This window comes from Orbicella faveolata, unplaced genomic scaffold (genome assembly GCF_042242905.1).
Source record: "Orbicella faveolata isolate gen_17 unplaced genomic scaffold, um_ofav_v1 contig_2, whole genome shotgun sequence".
Lineage (NCBI taxonomy): Eukaryota > Metazoa > Cnidaria > Anthozoa > Scleractinia > Merulinidae > Orbicella > Orbicella faveolata.
In genome coordinates, this window is record NW_028301547.1 from 689,448 (window position 1) to 711,367 (window position 21,920).

Genomic DNA, 21,920 nt, shown 5'->3' on the forward strand with positions numbered 1-21,920 from the left:
TTTTACTTATCATGCAAAGTTTCCACTGATGGTGTCGTCGGTCTCTTGTCGACCCTAACCAACCCTCCGCAGGCCGAGTAAGAAAAAACCTTTGGTGCCCAGAGTATAAGAGATATAGATATCTTCAGGAAATCGTTGTCCCTTTTACAGTTTTCCATGAATCTTTTCGCAAAGACAGAGCATGCGAAAATCATTCTTCTTCCGAGGGTTCACTTTTCACTTCCTCGTGCCAGGCCACCCCCGTTTGCTGATGCGCGTGGAATTGTGGGCCAGTTGCACTCAGAAAACGGTTACTACCAAACCATCAAACTCTGCGCTCCCTGCCACACTGGGGTCTGACGAGACAGCTGTTTTACTCTAACACACTCCGCACACACTGAATCTTTGAATTAAATTAATGTATGCCAATTAACAGGATATTTACATTAACGTCCTTCGTTAAAACTGCAATTTCCAGATTTGAGGTTAGAAACTGGAAAGGTGTGAAGCTCACCTGTCTGTTTGCGGGCATACTGTCGAAAATATTGCTTGCATCCTAATGAATTGAATGTAATTGGATTTTTGGTTTGTCGCCTTTCAAAAATATAATTTTGTTTATTCGTTTCCGGAACCGAGCAAAAGAGTTTTGGGGTTATATCAACATGAATTGTTCAGAAATAACTACATTACTTTTGAATAATTTTGGCCTCAAACATGGATTTAAAAAAATGACACCGCTTGCACATCCTTAAAAAAAATAAAGCGTAAAATAAATTTTCAGGCTGGTTGGCATAATTCGTTTCAATCCTGTCGCATTTTAATCATTCTTGTAGTAGTTATCACCTCTGGAGTTTTTCTTTTTGTAGTAACACATCATTGTGAGGCTTCTCTTAGAATTCTACCACGGTATAGTGTTTTGAACCACGTAAAAATATAATTCAGTGAAAGGTCGATTTTTGTAATTTTTAGTTCGACTGCTTTGTCTGAAAAGGTCACAATAAATAAATTTATACTTTGTAATAGTAATCGGACCGAGTGGAGTACAATTCAGGGAGAAATCGCGCCAGTATTTTCAAACTCGGACGAGCGCGAAGAGCGAGGCCAATTTGAAAATACGAGCAAGAAATTAAGGATGCAGGCGCAAAACGTACGCCAAATGCGGTTTCGCCTTACTTGCCAGAGATTTAGGTCCTGTCCACACTACGCCGAAAGAATTTGAAAATGGAGGTTTCACTCTGAAAACGCATCAAATTTTTTCCGTCCACACTACGCTGGAGGAATTTGAAAACCGCACAATCACGGGTCATTTTGGATTTGCGTTTGAGGAAAAATCGTTCAGGGAAATCACACGATTATCGTGACGCCACCGTTTCTGAAAAGCTCCGTTTTCAAAATCGTCCACACGAAAAGGAAAACCCGACGTTTTCACAGTCCTCTGGTTTGAAGAGCGTTTCGGGAAAGCTCCGTTTTTGTCACGGATTAGTGTGGACGGTAGAAATAAAGCTACGTTTTCAAATTTTTCCGGCGTAGTGCTGGACGCTGCCCGCTTTAGAACCTCTGTGACTGAGTTATTATGGAAATAGTAATCCTCAGGCTTTAATTTGAAATCTGCTAAAGTTAATGTTACCTGTGTACGACTGTTGAACTGTTCACAATAAAGCTCAACAGTGTTAATTTCATCAAATCATCATATCCATAACCCTAGTTTTATAAAATGCGAGTGAAATCATTTCCCTCAAATTATCGTCCGAGTTTTTCTCGCACTTTATTATTTTTCACAATTTCATAAAATCCTTTTGTTTTGAGAATGAGTCGAAGTTATTCTTTGCTGAACAATCATACCAGGTATATGGCAAGAATGGCTGAAAAATCTAAGACAAAGTTCTTGCAAAGAATTCTTTGTACAAGTTGAACATAACCAAATTTTCACAAACACCTTCAATTTCTTTATTTTTATTTTTATTTCTGAAATGAAAAGTATGAATTTCGTGGGTTGCCAGGTCTACCACCAATTTTTAATAAGCATTTTCTCATTTGGTTCAAAAGTAAAAGTAAAGTCTTTGGTATTGATATGCAGATTTTGCTATTCTAAATATTTAAAAAGCTTTTCCTTTGTACAGTAGATTAAAAGTAACAAATATTTACATCTCACTTACTCGACAGCGCTTCTTCATTAATTGCTAAGGGCTGAAATTGTTCGTTAAGAGTTTTTCAGCAGTTTGTGATCATACAAAGCAAGCAAAACTTTTCGGGGATCTTACAAAGAACTGTCATTATCTAGCTGAAAAACCGACCCGTTTTCAAGAAAAGATGTACAATGATTCTGGTACAAAACCAAACTGCTCCGCCCCGCCAGGAAACGTCTCCTGTCTTGGACAGCTCGTTCCGGAGATGCCTCCCATGGATGTCATCTCGCTTCTTTCCCTACAAGAAACGCTTCACCCAATTTTCACGGCCGTTGAGTCGCACTTTCAATCGCTTTCCTCGGCAATCTTTTGATCGTCTTAACCATTGTCTCGAACAAAACAATGCGTACCTTGGCACATCTCTTTCTCGTGAACGTCGCTATCGCAGATTTGTTCTTCGCGACGCTCAATATTGCTGGACACGCCACTGAGCATTTATTGAACGAGCAGGCCCTAATTAAAAGAGACATTTTGTACGCTATACAGACCTATAATGGAAGTAAGATTGGTAGCGTACGCCGTGTCCATGTTTTAAAAGATTGGTAATTCTTCCAGGGGAATTTCTTATTGTTAATGGAACTTATTTAAAAATTGATTTTAATATTAGTTAATTTTGTAGAAGGTTGAAAAGCCACTCTTTATGACCGCTTTGACAAGAAGTATTAGAACATATTTATCTACTTATGCGTTTCCTTTGCTGTCTCTTTGGTCGTTTATCATTTAACGGAAAATTCCGGAAATTTCGGTCAAAATGTAAATGGTAAGGCGAAACGTCTTGAAAGGTAGTCCAAAATTTCCAACCGAAATATCCAAGTGGAAAATGTGCTTACAAAATGTTTGTTTCCTGTAAATGGTTACTTTTTATGCTACGTAGTCAATAAGAACATTAAATGAAAATGAATTTCATTATACGATATAACTGCAGAATTTTATTACCCATCCCGATTTCACCTTCGCATCACTTCAGATGGTTTGTAATAATAGAAGAGCCGGCACTGGAATTTTCCTGCAAATGTTTTGCTACCACAATCCTGATATTCCAATAAATTCTCAGTAGAGAGCTCAGCCGAAAGCAAACAGTCTTATCAAAGTTCCGAACCTTGCAAGGAAATGAACCATTTTCACCAAATAAGGCAAATTAGCACATCCAACCTTTAAGGTGAGAGGGGGCAGTCTGAGTGCAATGTGAGGGAATCTTCAGTTGGCTTGCCCTCTGACGACCACTTTGTAGCGAAGGAATGTTATCGTCATTATTATGAAACCTGTTCTTAGGGAATCAAAACCATGCAACTAGCTAAGGTATGTATGGCAAATGTGCAGTAAACTTTTTTCGTGGCGAACTTAAAAAATCTGCTGAGAAAGGGTGACGAAACGAAATCTTCATCACCGACCACTATGGAAGACCAATGTATAGATTTAGCCAAGCCTAAAAGCTGAGCTCCTGATTTCATTGAATTAACCTGGTTTGAGCGTGCGATCCAATTGCAAACCAGTACCTCTGCAGCTGTCAACTTCAACAAACACGTGACTTCAATGAGCTGATATGGTAACGGGACACTCGTCAGCAGATACCTTATCTTGACAGGTGTCAATTGGCTTTAACATGAATGAACAATATCAAAGATGTACGCTGTTAACCAAGGCAGCCTATTAGCTGGAGTTTGGCCGCCATTTTGTGCGACGACGTCGTCGTTATCGTCGTGCGTATACAGTACCGCTAGCCATGATGACCATTAGGAAAGCAACTCACGGGTTCCTATGAGTATGGTGCTCCGCTTGGCGAGAATGGTCGCCGGAGCTCCGTTATAATTATGTGCCATTTATTAAAGCCGTTCATTATAAGGTTTTTGTTTTCTATCATTCCTTTCAAAAAAAAAGCATTCAATCAAACAGCGTTGCGGCGTTTCGAGCTCTTTGTCTTTTTCTGAAAGAAAAGCTTAAGTACCTTGACAACCATCAATATGTTGTCATGAAAAAAAATTGGAATAACAAATTAAAAGCTTTCATGGTTAAGTTTCGTAATGAATATCGGTTAGGATGAAAAAGCTTTTTATAAACCATCGCGAAGCCGTAATTTCCAAGGCAATAGCATCACGATTGGCAATTAAGAGCAGATCTGTGATGTCATAAGGAAACTAAATTAAGAGGCTGTTGTTAAAGGTGGTGTTTCGGTCCATATCCTGGTCTGTCATGATCCCCCTGTTTGATAATTTGCAATATTTATTTCTACAGCTAAATCGGACACGCACTAAATGCGCTTGTTTTAATATATGCTACCATTGTCCGACCTTGGCCGGCGTTCTTGCAATTGTGTATGAAAGATGAAATGGTTGCCGAAGACCATAATAATTTCTTTTAAAAGTAATATAGCTACACTTAGTGTAAATTAAAGTGTTGATTCCAGTGCTGTCAATTTTTTTCCTTTCCAGTCACCGAAACACTAACCCTACCCTTTGATCGAGAGTACAGGGTCAAGGACAAATAGCTTGTGATTCTGAGTCGATTCTGCAGGAAAGTTACATCTTATTTTGAGAAAATGAATAAAAATGTGTTAATCTTTGTTAAAACAGAACATGAATGGCGAGTGTTTATTAAAAAAATTGTTGACTCAAATTTACACTGCCGAAAGGTTACAATCTCCATGTTTAATCAGCCGCGGGGCCTTTGAAAACCATTACTTTTCTTACGGGGTTTTCGACTCCTTTCCTGTCTGCATCCAGCCTCTGCAGTGTGTAATCAAGCAACGCCGAAATTACTGATATTATGATAAACGGTTCCGAGTTGACCATTGTGCGTTACGTAGCGCGCTACATTTTTAGTTTTCGAGTGGGATCTACCAGCATTAATGTATTTTTGGGAACAATGTAAGTGAAAGATTATCTTTACAAATGTCAGAAGCACAAATGAACTATAGTGCCCTTTATCGTGTTAGCTTACGAGAATTATTTGGGAGCGGCGTAACTAGAGATAGAGCACACGTCAATTGCGCGCCATTCGTATTTTAGGACGACCTCGCTTGCTCGAGCATCACTCGCTCGTCGACCACGGGGTGGAGCTCCAGTACCATTGAGGGCATTTCATTGAAATTGACCTGCCAATAAGGCTATACGCTTTTGTTCCTTTTAACAATTTAGCACAAGGAGTAAAAATTACAATTACAATGTTCTCTTTTCCTTTGCGCAATCTGCGCCATTCTCCGTTCAGTTGGGCTGATTGAAGTGTCTTTTCTAAAAATAATATTGGTTCGTAGTTTGTTGATACAAAGCCGACATAAAATGAATAAGAGAAATGTAGATATTGCTGCTATTCATTGAAAGCGCGGATGCAAATACAGGATGGTTGATGAAACAATGATCATTTGTTTTCATTGATACCACCTTTTCATAGAATCTTAAGATATATTGCAAGCTGACAAAAGGTAGTCAGTATAAGCAGTCGTGGGCTGATTGACATTTTCAGCAAAATTTTAAGTTTCGCTAAGATAATTAGGAGAGAACATTCAAAGGAAGAGAAGGCAATCAACATAAGCTTATAAAGGTAAAAATTACTATTAGTGTATATAACAAAAGCTGACCTCATTAGTCTCGTTTGTTATAGTTTTGATTGACTTGTAACAATTTGAGTCCAGCCTAATATATTCACCCGAACTGGACCAAAAATGTACCAGTAAATCTTTTTTTCATTGTCATGGTTTAAGGTTTTTAGAGCCGCTCTTCGCATTTAAGTGTCGGTTTTATATCGATCAGATGTGTCTGACTGAAAACGTACGCCAGTGACCGCCATGTCCAGATGACTGACTGACGACTGCCGGACTGGCTTTTCCTGCCGGTTTATGCCTGTTTTCAAATGTGTTGATTGTTTTCATGAACGGCTGAGCTGGCCAGACCTTGGCCTTGTCAAGGATGAGTTAGAGCCAGAAAAAAGTTCACAATTTCACTGTTCCTCGTAGCCTTGATTTATAAGGGGTTTTCAGCCTTTCAGGTCAAAGTGATAACTCATTCAAATGCAAATCCTGCACCTGCCAGTTGAAATTGGATGATTTGTTTGTCCAGCAACTTACAAGGGCACTACGGTGTTTCCTGAACGTTGCAAAACTATTTATTTCCCCTTAGCGCAACAAAATGAAATCTTCTTAGGACTCATCTTTGAAATTTGGCGCGTCATGATGACATTGAGCAATCACTTCGCATCTGACGTCATCGATGCTGTCACGTGCTCACTGTCACGACTGAAATGTTTTCAAGTGAGTCGATTCACGGTACACTTCTAAAGGTAAGGATTCTGCGTTTTTCCGCCTGACTGTTCTTATACTTCGCTTGAGTTCCGGTCATATAATATGTTATGAATAAGTAGTGAAAGAATGCGGTCCGGAAAAGCTTCCCAAACAAAAGCACTCTGTATTTCGAGGCGACACGCATGGCTGAGGGCACGGTGGTTTGATGGAGTTTGAACTTTCTCGCTCTGTAGCCGATTGTATTTAATTCCGGCGTGAATTGAATTTCTCGACGCACGTTTTGTTGAGTAGTGCAAAGGTTTCTGACTACTAATGGAGACTTAAGTCATGATTTGGACGAGTTTGGAAGTTATCACGACAGATAGGCTGGGATTCCTCGACAAGCGCGTCGCCGAGAGCAGGGTTAATTTATTTTGGCGCGCTTGTCAAATTTCGCTGAACTGATGTTGTGAACTGCATGTTGGTCTGTTCTTCTTTGTGAACCTGCTCTGTCATTCCACCGTTGTTCTTTGGTTTAACTGGTCAGAACTAAGCGAATTTGGAGGTTTGTAGAAGTCGCAAATTCGGCGGCTGTGAACACAGCGATCGGGGATATTTTGTTTACAAAATGTGACACTAAACGTAATGGTTAACGAGAGCTGCCGAGAGGTTTGTTGCGACGAACAGATGTGATGCAACTTGCTCTGCTGCTCAGTTTCTCTACTTAGTAATACATATATTGGATACAGAAGTATGTGCCAGCTTTCTTTATCACCTAAAAGTATTTTTGTATTCATGGCGTGCTCAGATAAATGGATCTTTTATTTGTAAGGAATGAATATGGTTGACTAACCTTTTATCCAGTTCTATATTTATAAATTGTCTCTGCGATTTGCCCCAGCATAACCAAAAGATTTGATCTGAGGGCACAATTACTGAGGATTTGTCTTCCAAATGTCATGGCCCCTTGTGTGGGACAAAATTTAAATGATCTCTCTATTTCAACTAGTCATTTCTTGAATAAACCACTTGTGCAAATCACCTTTGTTGTGAAAACACTATAGGGCATTTGTTATAAATTTGCTCTATTTTTATCCTACCCGAGTCTATGGTTTTAATGAGGAGCCTCTACATGAGCTTTACAGTAGGTCTGCAACAAAATTTGAAACACTGCATCATGTTGGGGACATCAAAGAAATTTTTGTCTCTTTCTATTGGGTAGTTTCAACCCTGAGCAGTTTTCAGTCGTTTCAGTTTGAGTTTTGAAGCTTAACTTTTCAAGTAAAATAAGTTATTCCACCATTCCCTACCAATGATTGGATCTGTAGAGTTTATACTGACAGTGCACAGGACTCCAATAGTATTTTTCCTTCACTTGGTTTAAAATTTTCCAAAGGGTCTTGATAGTAGTAGACAAGTCAAGAATTTTAAGAAAACGACAAAATGTTTGAGTTTACAAACATATTTGGACAGAAACTTCTGTCATCCTCAGTTAATCCAAGTACAAAGCACTTTTTCAAACATCTGCAAAATTCTGAACATTGTCGTGCCCTGTGTTCTACAGATTGTTTCCATGTTTTGGATGACGCCTCCACCAGTTTTTAACTTAAAAGATGCTATTCATATAGAACAACCCTCTTTGAATCAACAATTACACCATGTTAATCTAAAACTATCTCTTTAATTCTCACACTTTCATGCTTTGCTTCATTCTGTTGTTACTATTTATCACAATTAGCATTTTCTACTTGTTATAAATCGAGCTACCATCGCTTTGTACTTGGATTAAATGAGGATGACAGAAGTTTCTGTCAAAACATGTTTTGTAAACTCAAAGGTTTTGTCGTTTTTCTAAAATTCTGTTAAAAATGTTGTTGTAAAAGTATTACCTTCATAATTATAAGCACAGGAGTGTTCTAACTTCTAGTCAAAGGCCTGTTTGCGAAAAAGTAATTTTTTTCCTTAGTTCGTGTGAAGAGTCTCAATCAGAAGTTGATCAGAAGCACATTTTGTAGTGGTAATGGTTTATTTTATGAGATTTGTCCCTATAAGTGTGCATGTTATGTTCAGCATTCTATAAAAGTCTTTTCAAGAAATCTGCATCAGCTCTTGTGTGACTGCTAGGAATACATGTATCTACATGTATAAAATAAATAGGAGACTTGTTTTGCCCTGATTTTGAACAAAATATTCCTCATGCAAAGGGGAAAATCAAGCAAAAAGTGAGAAAGTCCTGAAGCCTAATAGCGCATTTAACAAGCAACATGGCCTGAACACTTGTGGCAGTCTCTGACATGACATTGTGATAGGAGTGGCATGGATATTTTCTGGCATAAGTTAAGTATAAGTATTTTACTCTTTAACAGGTTTGGATTAGGAATGGAAAGAGATTTGAGTCTGACTGGATCCACAAAACGGAAGTGAGTGCTATATTCTGAATACATAAGTATATAAGCGGAATTAAATGTATTGACTCGGAGATGATACACACTCCTTATATGATGTTATCAGTCTCACAGCCCTGTACAGGCAAGAAAAACTATGAGGTGCTTACTTAATGTCTACAATGACAGTATAACTTGTTAAGACATCAAAAAAGGGAGTTATTACCATAAGGGACTTTAAATTTGAGTATGTATCAAGACTGAGTACAAGTAAGTAAAGTTAAAGTCTGCATATGGGCCAAGTGGCCCACCAGGCTGGAGCTTATCCTGGTTTCTGTAGCATGAAGTGACTAGGAGTATTTCTAGTCCCCCCTGGATGGAATGCTAATCCATCGCAGGGTTACCCCCAGCATTAAGTTCGCTGGTACCCATTTATACACCTGGGTAGAGAGAGGCACTGTGAGAGTAAAGTGTCTTGCTTAAGAACACAACGCAATGTCCCTGACCAGAGCTCGAACCCTCATCGCTCGATCTGGAGACAAGCACACTAACCATGAGGCCACCGTGCCTCCCATTGGGTACAAGTAGGACTTTTCAGTTGTAGTTTGCAGGTGTCACATTATCACATCACAAACCAACATGAAGTGTAAGGGCTCTGTAAGCGCCACTTGTTCGAAATTGTACTCAAACTCAATTTCGTACTCTAGTCCAACCTAAAGGTTCCTAATATTCTACAGTGTAACAGCATCTATTTTGCGTTTGTCTCTTTTGGGTAGGGGGTGGAGAAGAATATCAATCAAAAGGTCAATGTAATGCTCTTTGGTGGACTTCTCTTTTCCTCAAAGGACCACTCCTATGAGAGCTTGTGCAGAAGGTCACTGTTATCCGTGTAGGCCTGTAAAAAAAGATTCATTACAGTTGAATTTTCAAACATCAGGCTGCCTTCTCATTATAAATTGACTCTGGCAGTAGACAGCATTTTCAAGACTGTATAGCACATTCATACAGCAGAACCATGTGTGGGAAGTTGTTAATGCATGCCAACAACAACAACTTTGTTATGACTCTCATATTTACAATTTTACAAGAATATTTGCACATTAAGTTAAAAGAGCTTGACAATAGCAGCAGTGCGAACCTGCAGGTAGCTTGTGCTAATCTAGATGGGCCACATCTATATTACCAAGTTTATAGAAAGCATCATTGTAATAAAATTGCAGTTACTTGTAGATGATTTTCAAATCTAACTTTTTTTTACCTGAAGTTCTTGTTTACAAGTTCAGTCTGCTATATTTGATTGTGCAGAGAGGTATCGACAAAGCTTTACTAATGTTTGATTTTCATGTAATGTTTATTTGTTCTTTCATTTGTTATTTTGGGCCTGGATGTCATGAAATTTAACTCAGACAGCTCTAGTTTTGTTTAGTACAGTCTGCATAGCTGCCACATGTTTGCAATAATGATGACCATGTTTTATTTTGTTGCAGACTTAATTTTGATGAATCAAGTTATGGTGATGGAAAAGGTGAGAATTTTAATGAATCATCCTGTACTTCATGTGGTTATTTTCAAGAGGCAATACAGAATTTCTTCCAGATTATAATTTTAGTGCATTTAAGTGTAAGTGAGAAGTTGAATGCAAGTTGAAGACTCAATGTGGTAGCATCGAAAAAAAAAGTGTTGTTTGTAGTGGTCAATGCGCTTAGCTGTTACTAGCTAGTTCACAGGCATGCTGCTTTAAATGAAGGAAACAAATATATCAACTAACCGAATAGGCTTAAAAATCCGAACCAGCGGGAGGCAGACCAGTTGGCTATTTACAAGCATGACCAAGGAGTTGAACTAGGGTCTACCAAGAAACAACTCCAGCTAAGTGGTCAGAGCAGGACTTGAACACGCGACCTCCAGGTTTCTAGTCTGGCGCCCTAACCATTCGGCCACACTGCCTCCTAATGCAACCTCTGTTTGGTGTTTTCTTTTAGTATCTTTTGCACCAACTTACTCAAGCAACACATACTGTACTAGTCGTCAATTGGCTGAAGGCTATTAGTGTTTTCTATAGGGCTTGAAATAATGGTTGGTCAACTGACAATGTTCGGACTGATTGGGAATTTGACCAGTGAATCTTTCATCTTGCCGGTCATGTTGACCAGTCACATTCAGTTGTATTGAAAATGAAATAAATTAAAGTTTCCATGCTGTTCAGTTTTTTCAGTTGTTATCAGTATGTAGCGAGTTGCTGTGTATTTTGGAACTTTAATCTGAATTCCCGAGTGAAATGCAACTAGAATCATTTACAATTTGCCCATTGAAACAGACACCAGAGTTTGCACACTTCTAGTCACAAAATTAGAAATATTTTTACTTTTATTAGTTAATTTTCAAGTTTCACATTTCTCCCTGCATATAAAGTAATTCCTCAGCACAGAATAAATATAATCAAAGTATAATGCAAAGGAACTATACTTTATAAAACCAATAATTACTCCACTCTTGGCAAGTTTATCTATGCACTTATCTGTTGCATTAAAATGCCTGGTTACTAAGCTTTTTCTCGATGAATACAAATTTTCTTCTTTTGTAATGGGGAGTAACATGGATTACTGGCAGAGTTTTAGGTTCAAGATCTCACACCGTGATGCATACACCAGAAATCATCATATTTAGAGGCACTGGACGAATTAAATGTATATGATAACTTTATTTAATGTGTTACAGGTTAGTCTTACAGACATTGTACCTATTAATAGACTATTAAGCTTATTTTCATTTTGCTGCGGTAATTTATTTTTACTGTTGACAATGAGTGCTTTAAAGTGCTATAAGCTCTAGGCAACAACTTTTTTGGAAATATATAATACCAGTTTGGTTCATGGGCTCCTGTTTTAAGAGTTATTTATCTTATAAATTTGACCAACCAGAAATGACACATGACAGAGCTAAAATGAATTTGGCCGGTAATCGTATCAGGAGACTCTCCAGAAATTATTTCAAGCCCTGTGGGTTATGTTCTTATGATAAACACTGAATGCATGGCCCCAAGGAGAACTATGAGTTTTTTTCCTTGGTGAGAGTACTGACAGAGGCAAAATGCATCGTCAAAGGAAAACAACACTCACAAGGTTGTGATATGCAGTGTACAATGTATCCTATAATTGGCAAACATATTGTTCAGGAGTTTCATTACTATTTCCAGCCGGAAGGCAATTGGTTTTCACAAACAGGGAAAACACTTTGAACTGCAGTTTTCTTTGAGAAAACCTTTCCTCCAGATGGATGGCAAGCAAAATTGGACGGCTGGTCCTCAATGAAACTCCTAATGTTGCATTTCTAGTTTCTGATTTATAATCGGCATTATTCTTAATCTGGTTGACTGATCCAGATGTTGTGGAATTGTTTGTCTTATACCTTAGTCATCTGTGATATAATTAATCATTGCATCTTTGACTTTAACCAACAGGCAAAAGGCCTCGGTTGCAAGTCACAATTCCTAGGCTACAATTGTCTCAAAAACAGTTGGAGAGATTACGAAAAATCTCTTCAAAACATCTGAAAGCACCATTAACAGCTAACAAGGAAGTTGACGAGGAAAATGTTGCTACTGTGAATACCAGTGTCTCCTCAAGTGCATCAACAACAGAAACAGGATCAACAGAGACAACAGTAGTGAAAGAGCCAGTAACGACAGTAGAAGAGAGTCTACTGTCTACCTCCCCAAGTGCATCAACAATAGAGACAGTATCAACAGAGACAACAAAAGTAGTGAAAGAGCCAGTAACGACAGTGGAAGAGAGTCCCATCAGACACCGGTTGACAAACCTCTTAGATGGATCATCCCTCAGTCCATTACAGGATAGTGCAGCGCACTCTGATGAGGACAATGTCAAAAGCATTAACTGCAAGGGAGGAGGTCAACTAAACAATGCTGAGGGTTTATCAGGACCAGTGTCAACAGAGGAAAATTTGTTTTGTTCAAACGAGCTCCCCTCCTCTGACAATGGCTTATCACCTTTAATGCATGAGGAAGATTGTATAACAGTACCTTGCCATCCTGATGTTGTGTCGAGGACCTGTATGCAGGTTGAAATAGGATGCACTCAGACATCATCTGATAACGACAGTCAAGCAGCCGATGTCATTACTGCCTCTGAGCAAGATAAAGAAGTAAATCATGAAACGGACCAAACGCTGCAACCTTGGACGACGAGTGTTCCAGAGGAAGGAAATGAACCCAGAAGTGTTTCCCCGGGTAGCCGTGACATATTAGGTCAGCTTTCCAATAATGCTCTGCCAGATGAGAATGAGGCTGAAAATGGAAATGCTGAAGAAAGCAGCGGTGTGATGTCGAGATCTGCTGAAGTACGTGCAGGAGATAGCACGATTGATTATTCAAGTGACTACAATACGCTAGAGGTTTGTGGAGCTTCTTTGCCTTTCAAACAATGTGGTGTACATGTAAACGGCATTCTTTATTTTCCTTAAGTCTCATCCTTTTGGCCTGTTGCATACTTACATTATTTTTGTATTAATGGATTCAATATAGGCCATGAATACCTTACTGACAACGGTCACTGAAGAAAAAAGAGCCAGGACAGAACTAGAAGAACTAGTTTCACATCTAGAAGAGAGAAATAAAGAACTTCTCTTAGAGTGTGTAAAACTGAGGGACCTTGTGAATGACTTGCTGCCTTCATCCAAGGTATGGATCCATATGTACACACCCCTAATGTATGCTACAGTCAGAGCAGCAGGGGCTGCCATTGGTAACTCTTCATGAATTAAAGCACCTCGAGAATTCCTGATTCTTATCAAATCAAATGATAGTACAAGCACTTGAGAGTACTTCAACGGCTATCATGCCATCATGGTAAAGTAGGAATTAAAAAGTTGTGTTGCCTAACAAATTCAGAACAAAAATTGTGAGCTCAGTTCTCAAAGACTGAACTTTGTTTTCAACTGGTACTCGTCGAACAGGAGACAATTGCGTTCAATCAGTCATTAGTGTTTGAGTAGACTTTTTTGCGTTACGTAATCCTTCTGTGTAAGAGTTGCAATCGTTCGTGTTTCGCATATATTACGTCAACTTAGCCCTTTTTTTTGTTCACTTAAATAAGTTTAATTTTAATCCTCGGCTTGTACAGTACGGATCGGAACTTTTTGGACATTTTTGAACATCGAGGACACTCGGACTATCAAGGCATCGTTTTAAAGTTTGGTTCTGGTAATCTTGTGTAATAGAATAAGTGTTTATTAACCGCGCGGCCATGGGCCGAGCGCGGTTCTAGGTTTACCCGTGGTTTATTATTAACCGCGCGGCCATGGGCCGAGCGCGGTTCATGGTTTACCCGTGGTTTTTTTTTTTTTTCGCAGTTTTGTCTGCGACCAGACCCACGCTTCCACTCGGCCAAATTTTTAGTCAGGCAACCTGTGATGTTTACTCGCCAAAAGCTGTTGAAACATTAATAAATCTCATCTCCGATACTGACTTTCGCGGGAAAAAATTAAAAACCCAGCGCTCGTCAAAAATTATATTTTTTCAGCAGAAATTTAGCTCGGAACATATACATATTTATATTCCTTTGAATCGTCGATGAAATGACCTTTTCCGGATATTTTTTCCTTCGGGGTCAATAAAAACCTCCGATTACAAAATCACGCCGAACCCACACGTTGCAAAAAAAATCTCTTCAAAACCCTGACTTCGAAGCGATATAACACTTCAGCGTTAATAGCTACCACACATCGGCAGAAGGTAAATCTATTCCTTAACAATCCAGCCTTATCGTGTTAAAATTTCAGCGAAATCGAACAAAACCAGAATTATTTAGAATTTTTTTGTGACCTCACTCCCCAGACTTGACCTAACAAAGGAAGCAACGGTCGCCCATAGCAACCGAAAAACATCAACATAACAAAGCCGAACGTTTCGGCCAAAAATCTCCAGAATTATCGCCTGAGAGCTTAAACTTGAATGGGAACATCTTTTTCGAACTTTTTTCAACTCATTTAGACGAAAGACTGGCCTCGGCGGGCTACAACAAAGACCAAGAGAAAAACAGAACAAGACAGCAGAACAAGCCGATAACATTTCATCGCACGGCTTTCGGCACGAAAACGAAAATACAGCTTACTTCTGGATAAATTCAGCCTTAGAAGCCAGCAACCGGCCCCAAATTACTTTCTGTATCCTTACAAATGTCCTGATTTCCATCTCCGAAAGATTTTGCCCCAATTTTGAGCAAATACCGAGCAAATAAACATTTCGTCGACGGTGACCGCCATTACGGTGGCTTGCATACTAAATTAGCTAACTTGACAAAATTCTCCCGAGGGGGGATATGACAAATTTGGTGAGAATCAAAAGTAACGCCAATTTTCTGTCACGTGTTCAATCTGTGGTCACTGAAGTGACCAAAATCGATACATCGGTCGGGATAGGGTTTTTTTTTATATGACTTGTGTGACTACTTTGCTAGCCCTTTACTCGTGGAAAACACCAATCAAATTTAATCATGACTTTTAAGAAAGAAAGCTGTTGTTAACAGTGTTATTATTGTGTCGTTCATATCGTTAATGCCCATACATATCCCGAAGAAAGTTCTAGATGAAGACAATTACATCATCGGAGATTTGTCAACGGCTACCACTGATGGTGCAATAATACAGTTTGTGTTGATCAAGTGATGTGATGTCTACAGTAAGAAAAGAATCATCAATGACTACTTTGGAATGTGCACTGCGTTCCGACGGTAGTGCTAAGCGAACCGTTTCATTTTTAAAGCGCGGTTATAAGATCTAAGAGATCTTCTTGTTTTTTTTTTTTTTGTCGGTGACCAGACGCAGACCTCCGCTCGGCCAAACTTTGAGTCATGCAACGTGTGATGTTTTTCCGCCAGAAGCTGTTAAAACATAAATACACGGACAATTTTACGGATATTGTTTTCTTTTTTGTGGGTAAAATATATTTTCTTTTCGTTTTATCAAAGCGTTGGATTTAAAGGGAATAATAAATACGCTGAAAAAAGGTATTACGTCAGCCATGGAATGCGCTGACGTTGCAGCTTTCACTTTCGCTACGTGACAAATAAGATCGTGTTTACTTTGCAAGTTTATTTCGGCAGAAGCGACGGTCATTAATTTATTTTTAATTTTGCGAGTATTTCTTGTGGTTTTAGGCAAATGAAGTAAATCCTTTGACTGTTTCATCGCAGCAAGTTCATAGATCGGAAGGAAAATTAAATATTTGCAAGCCAAGCAAAGAACGTGTCAGAACGTGCAAAGATTACGTCATTGATAGGGAAATAACCACCGTACTAAAGATAGCCGTAGATAACGCAATTCTTGAATTATGTGACTTGTGTGACTTCTTTGCTAACCCTTAACTCAAGGGGAAAAAACAATTAAATTTAATTGTGACTTTAAAGAAAGAAAGCGGTTTGTAATAGTGTTCGTATCTTCATGCCCATACATATCCCGAAGAAAGTTCCAGATTAAGACTATTACGTCATCGGAGATGTCACAACGGCTACGACTGATGGTGCAATAATAGAGTGTGTGTTGATCAAGAAATGTGATGTCTACAGTAATCAATGAATCATCAAAGATTGCTTTGGAATATGGACTGCGTTGCGACTGTAGTACTAAGAAAACAGTTAAATTTTAAAAGCGCGGTTATAAGATCTAACAGATCTTCTTGTCTGGTAAGCACTCGTTCCACTGATTGGCTACAGGCATCCATGTATGCTTCAGTAACAATAGACACTATTTTTTGTAGGTTAATACAGATGTATCTGTCGTTGTCTTTTCTAAGAATTAAAGAGGTTGGGTATTCAACTCTTGTAAACCAATCTCAGAATCTTGTTAATTTATTTACAGGTGAAAAATGAAACTGTTTCAAGAGGAATTCAAATCAATATGGACTTAGTAAGTACCTGAGAGTTCCGCTGTTTTCGGAAATATCAGTGCTTTAATTATTGAATATTGCGAAAAAAAAATGATCCAGCTCAGGTTTTTTTAGTGTCTAAAGCTACCATGGATGTGTGAAATCCATCAACACCTCAATTGGTTGTTTCCTAGCGATTTTGAAGAAAAACTTTGTGATCTTCACATTCATTGTATCATTTTTAGAGCCTCCGCCGAGGAAGAGCTGTTGATAGAGCAACATCACCCTTGAGGAGGATACGAGAGCCATCTCCTGACTTAACTATCCTATCATTTTCAACTGGATGCCAGACAGTTGATCTTTCAAATGAAATGAAGTCTACTGCGTGTCAAACTGATCCCCCACTGGACGCAAGACTACTAGCAACGTGCGCAACACAAAGTGTTTCACCTGCTCGAGTTCAAGGAATTGTCATGCCCAACGTCCAAGGGAGAGCTCCAGTGCAAGTTCCTAACCATACTCAGGCATCAAATCCAGTTCAATTATCGTACAGCCAAACTCCTTCTTTCCAACAGCAGAGTGCTAAGGTGACAGTTTCTCAACCACTGGGTATGCAATCGCAACAAGGACACACCACTTGGCAGATGTTGGCGCATAAGTTGGCAAACATTTTGCAGACAACAGGTTATAATAACGTTGCAAGTCCCCATGCTACTACTCTTAACTCTCCTCAAGTCAATATCTGTCAACCAACAGGTGCAGCATTGTATGCGCAAGTACCTCAAAATCAATTGATACCCATATCCTCTCTTACAACCACGCAGATGTCCAGCAATCAAGCACTTGTGGGACCTAACCCAGGTGCTTATAGTGGTGTTTACAATACCGCCATTCAACGAAATGCAATAAACTACAACACCCTGTCAACACAACAGGCCACTCGACCAGATACGTTGAACCAATCAACAGGGCAGAGGTTAAATTTAAATATGGCTACATTAAGTCCATTATTCACACAAAATCAATTATTGGCACACAGTAGTGCATCGTTAACACATCAAACCGTCTCTTCTGCTCAGAGTACATCACACAACAGTAGACCTGCCCAGTTTGTAGGCGCACTGCAACATTCTACTCGGCAACAAACGACTCCAACTAGTTCATTGCAGATATCTGCAAATGCTAAATCTGGTGTTCGAGATGTCATGCTACATCTCGCCGATGGCATGAGACGTCAAATTACCACTACTACGGCAGAATCATTAAGACACCCACAGCAACCATTAGGGGCATCTCTTCCAAGTAGGATGGTTTATAATCAAGTAACTACCCCACAGCATAAAGAGGGACTGCCTTTACAACATCAAGCATCACCACCTATAGGGTCACAAGTACAGCAGCACACATTACGAAATTCGCAGCAATCACTAGGAACATTTCCTCAAAGCAGGGTGGACTATAATCAAAGAACTGTCCCTAAGCAAGCAGGGGGACTTCGTATTCAACATCAAGTGCCGCAACCTGAGGGGTCACAAGCAATGTCGCACACTCGAACAAGCTCCGCATTATCAAGAAATTTGCAGCAACCATTTGGAACATTTCCTCAACGTAGAGTGGGCCACAATCAAGTAGCCTCCCCACAGCAAACAGGGGGACTTCGTATACAGCATGAAGTGTCACAGCCTGAATCTTCTCAAGCACACCTACATGCCCAACCAGTACAACAGAACAATGTGACCAGGATGACTGGACGACAGTCTGATCAGACCCCATCATCCTCCCGAACATCAAGCACTGATAATCACCTCGCAGATAGACTGCTTGAAGACGCGCTAGAGCGAAGAGCTGAAGCTCACGTTGAAGCTCTAGTTCGGTACAATGAAGTTCAACTTGTTAACAACGAGCTACAAAAGAGCTTAAGTGAGGGCACTTATAAGCAGAAGCAAACTACCACGACACAAGAACCTCGATATTTGGATCATCAATTGAGCAAGTTGTCGACGAGTAGGAATACGCCGCTTTCAAATAAACAACCTCCAGATGCGGACCGTAGCACAAATTCCTTGTCTTCTGTATCGGAACAGAGCCCATTGTACTGCCATACATCTGCAAACCAATTGCCCAGCCAAGTGAGTCCCAGTCAAAACCTCAGTAACAATACACAGAAACGCTTAGTTCGTTTCAGTCAAGAAGGAGACTCAAATATACCAGTTGGTGCATCTCCAGGAAATGCAGGTGGGTCCAGCCATTTGGGAAGTTCAGTCGTAAGGCAAACAGACGGCAAAGATCAAAAAAGCCCAAGGCAAGATACCTTGTGTCATCTCTCTATTGATAACGATCCTTACAAGGTGCCACCCAAAACCCCGAGTGGTGCATTAGAGGATGTAGTTAAGAAGCTATTAACCTTACAGAATGAAATCGCTAGAACTGAAAATGTTTCTGGTACTGGGCGTGTATCATCAAACTCCCTTGCTGAATCAACGGATGGTACTTCTAAGGCAGATAACACTACCGAATCACAAGAGTCAAAGCAAATGTTAGGAATGAGTGAAAGCACTGCCTCGTCTGAGAGAGATTCAAACAAGGAATCTTTCCAGCGTTACTCCAGGAATCCTGAACATAATTCTGCAGAAACAGTATCATTAAATCAGGGAGCAGATAACCAAGGGCTTGTTAAGGACCAACACAACAACAACTGTTGTTCATCTCGTAATCAGGACAAAGCCAGTGAAGACACTTCAGTTTCTCCTTCAAGTCACAATGTATTAGATACTGACTTTGACAAGATGCAAACAGAAAATGAACCACCCTCGTCTGTACGTAATGTACGTAATGGAAATGGCAATGCAGCTGAAAAAGAAACTGAATATTTTCCGGCCACTGAGGAAGAAGAGCAAGGCAATGATGATGGTGATGGACAGGACAACAGTGTCGGAGATAGGCAAGATTGCTCTTCACCTTGTCTATCAGGTCTCGCTAAAGGAACTGAAAATAAAGACCCACAAGATTCAGATGATGCTGAAAATGATGACAGTTCCCAAGACATTTATGCAGCTATGATGTCTCCTATTATACCACGAATGGCTGCAGCAAGACGTGTTCGCTCACGCTCAGATGTACACACTACAGAGGATACTTGTGATGTGAACACAAACACCTCAAGCATTGATTCTCCAATAAAGAATGTGAACAGTGAAGACCAGAATATGGAGTGTGATCCTGAACCTAACCAGACCTCAGATGACAGAGAACAGGGTTTTAAGGATAGCCAGCTGGAAGGTATTAGAACGTGTGCCACAGTGCACAGTGCTGATGTTCATTGCAATCAACAGGAACATAGAAGTGACAATGAAAGCAAAAGTGAACAAGAGAATGCAGTCAATGACCAAGAACATGTTCCATTATCATCTGATGTTACCATGGAGGAAATACAACTGGAGGAAGATACACAAGTTTCTTCAACTGGCGGCATTGTCACAGATCTCAGTGATACCCAGCAGGCTACATGTAACACCAAAATTCAGGAAATGCCCGAAACGAATCTCCCAGAAGAACAACTGTCAACAGAATTAAGTGAAGGACAGAGAGATTTACCGGCGTCTGTGCCTGTCCTAAATGCTAATGTGAAGTTAGAAGCAAGTGATGGCCCATGCATGGGTGGAGTAGCTCAAGCGATTAATAAAGTAGGCCAAGATGAACAATATCAGAAGTGTCAGGTTAATCCTAAAGCGATTCCTAAACAAAATTTTGTGTACCTTAACAGCACTTTCCAGGAAACGCCTATCGTAAGAGACTTTGAAGAGATCAAAAAAGCGTCATTTACATTACCGTCGTCCAGTTCTTTGTTCAAGGAAAATGTTGATGAGAAGGGCGTTTGTCGAGTCTCAGTTGATTCCAAGACGAAAGTAGAATTTAACAATAAGAATACTGCAATAAACAACGAACCTTCCCCACCCTTAAATACATCTCCTTTGCCGGTACCTCGTCTTGCTCTACGTATCATGAACGGAAATACTGTGATTATGTGGGACCTGCCTCCTGACAACAAAATTACCGACATTAGCCTCTTTGAGGTATACGTGTTTTTGAAAAACAAGGATGAACGTTTACGGCTGAACCATACTGGCCGGTGGATTAAACTCGGTGAAATGAAAGCTATGCCTCTGCCTATGGCATGTACGTTACGCCACGTAATACAGAAGAATGTTTTGTACTCCTTTACTGTGCGAGCAGTAGGCAGCAATGGATTGGCTGGACCATGTAGTAAACCATGCTCTTTGAGCTCTATATAACATTGGTGGGTTCTTCAAAATAATTCTAATCATTTTTGTTTTAGCATCTGTTGTGTGTTGCACTATTATATTTGTTTCTAATTCAGTATTAAAGGAGCTGCGTCACGGTTTGTGCATCTTGAAAAGTTCAGACTAAATTTTTCAAGTTTGTCGTTTGTAAAACGCGTTAATGTACTGCATGCTTAATCAACCTTGTTCCTTTATGGTTGATTACTACCTCTTTAGTACCTCTCTATCTTAGTAAACTACTATTTTCAGGTTTGTACGTGGTCAAACTAACTCAAAATATCGTGACTGAGCTCCGTTAAATAGTTTACTAGATTCTTGATGGAATGAGTGCCCCTATTGTAAAGAATCTCTCCCAGAGAAACAATGTGAACAGTGTACGAAATATTTAATCAACTCTGGGTATTTCGAGCTTTATGCAGCAACCAAGAACGTATTTGAGTTGGATAATGTTTCTTTAAATTCTCTTCATAGATTATCTGGCTTTCATTATAGACTATCCAACCATTCGTTAGGACACTTCCATAATACGGGCACCTCTCTGCTATCTCTATACATCCCAATTATGTAATCTCTATGGCAAAGCACCTCAATGTTACTGATACTCAACTCTACCCTTTGGTGCCCATATGAGAGAGGTTGAACTGTTCTTGGATTTTCCCATGAGCTGAGTTAATTATTTAATTAGATTATAAATTAATGATTTGGCCAAGTATATAGGCAGGGATTTGCGCTTCTGCTAAAACAAACTTCAATCAATTTTCGAAACTTTTTTCATGCAAGAAAAATAGGTATTAATTGTTTGTTTTAGTTACGTTACATTAATGTTTCAAATTGACTTTCCTACCTTATTGGAAATATTTTTCTTTATTTTTACAAAGTTTTTATGAGATTATTATATCGATTATTTCATACGAGTCTTGAAACATCTTATATCATTGCTTTGTTACAATAAATGTAAATTTTGATGGTATTATT

General features: G+C 39.4%; 1 protein-coding gene across 3 annotated transcripts; it reads left to right on the forward strand.

Moving 5' to 3' along the window:
* Positions 1-6,372: 6,372 nt before the first annotated feature.
* LOC110042835 (uncharacterized) lies at positions 6,373-21,915 on the forward strand. Of its 3 annotated transcripts, none has more exons than XM_020748216.2 (7): positions 6,373-6,437; positions 8,745-8,798; positions 10,250-10,287; positions 12,223-13,175; positions 13,306-13,461; positions 16,638-16,685; positions 16,890-21,915. In XM_020748216.2, the coding sequence occupies exons 2-7, from the start codon at positions 8,758-8,760 to the stop codon at positions 20,934-20,936; spliced, it is 5,283 nt and encodes a 1,760-aa protein (XP_020603875.2). In that variant the 5' UTR covers positions 6,373-6,437; positions 8,745-8,757; the 3' UTR covers positions 20,937-21,915. The 3 variants fall into 3 exon arrangements, with proteins under 3 accessions (XP_020603875.2, XP_020603874.2, XP_020603872.2); XM_020748215.2 differs by lacking the exon at positions 6,373-6,437 and adding an exon at positions 6,451-6,943; XM_020748213.2 differs by lacking the exon at positions 6,373-6,437 and having other exon boundaries at positions 6,451-8,798.
* The last annotated feature ends 5 nt before the right edge of the window (positions 21,916-21,920 follow it).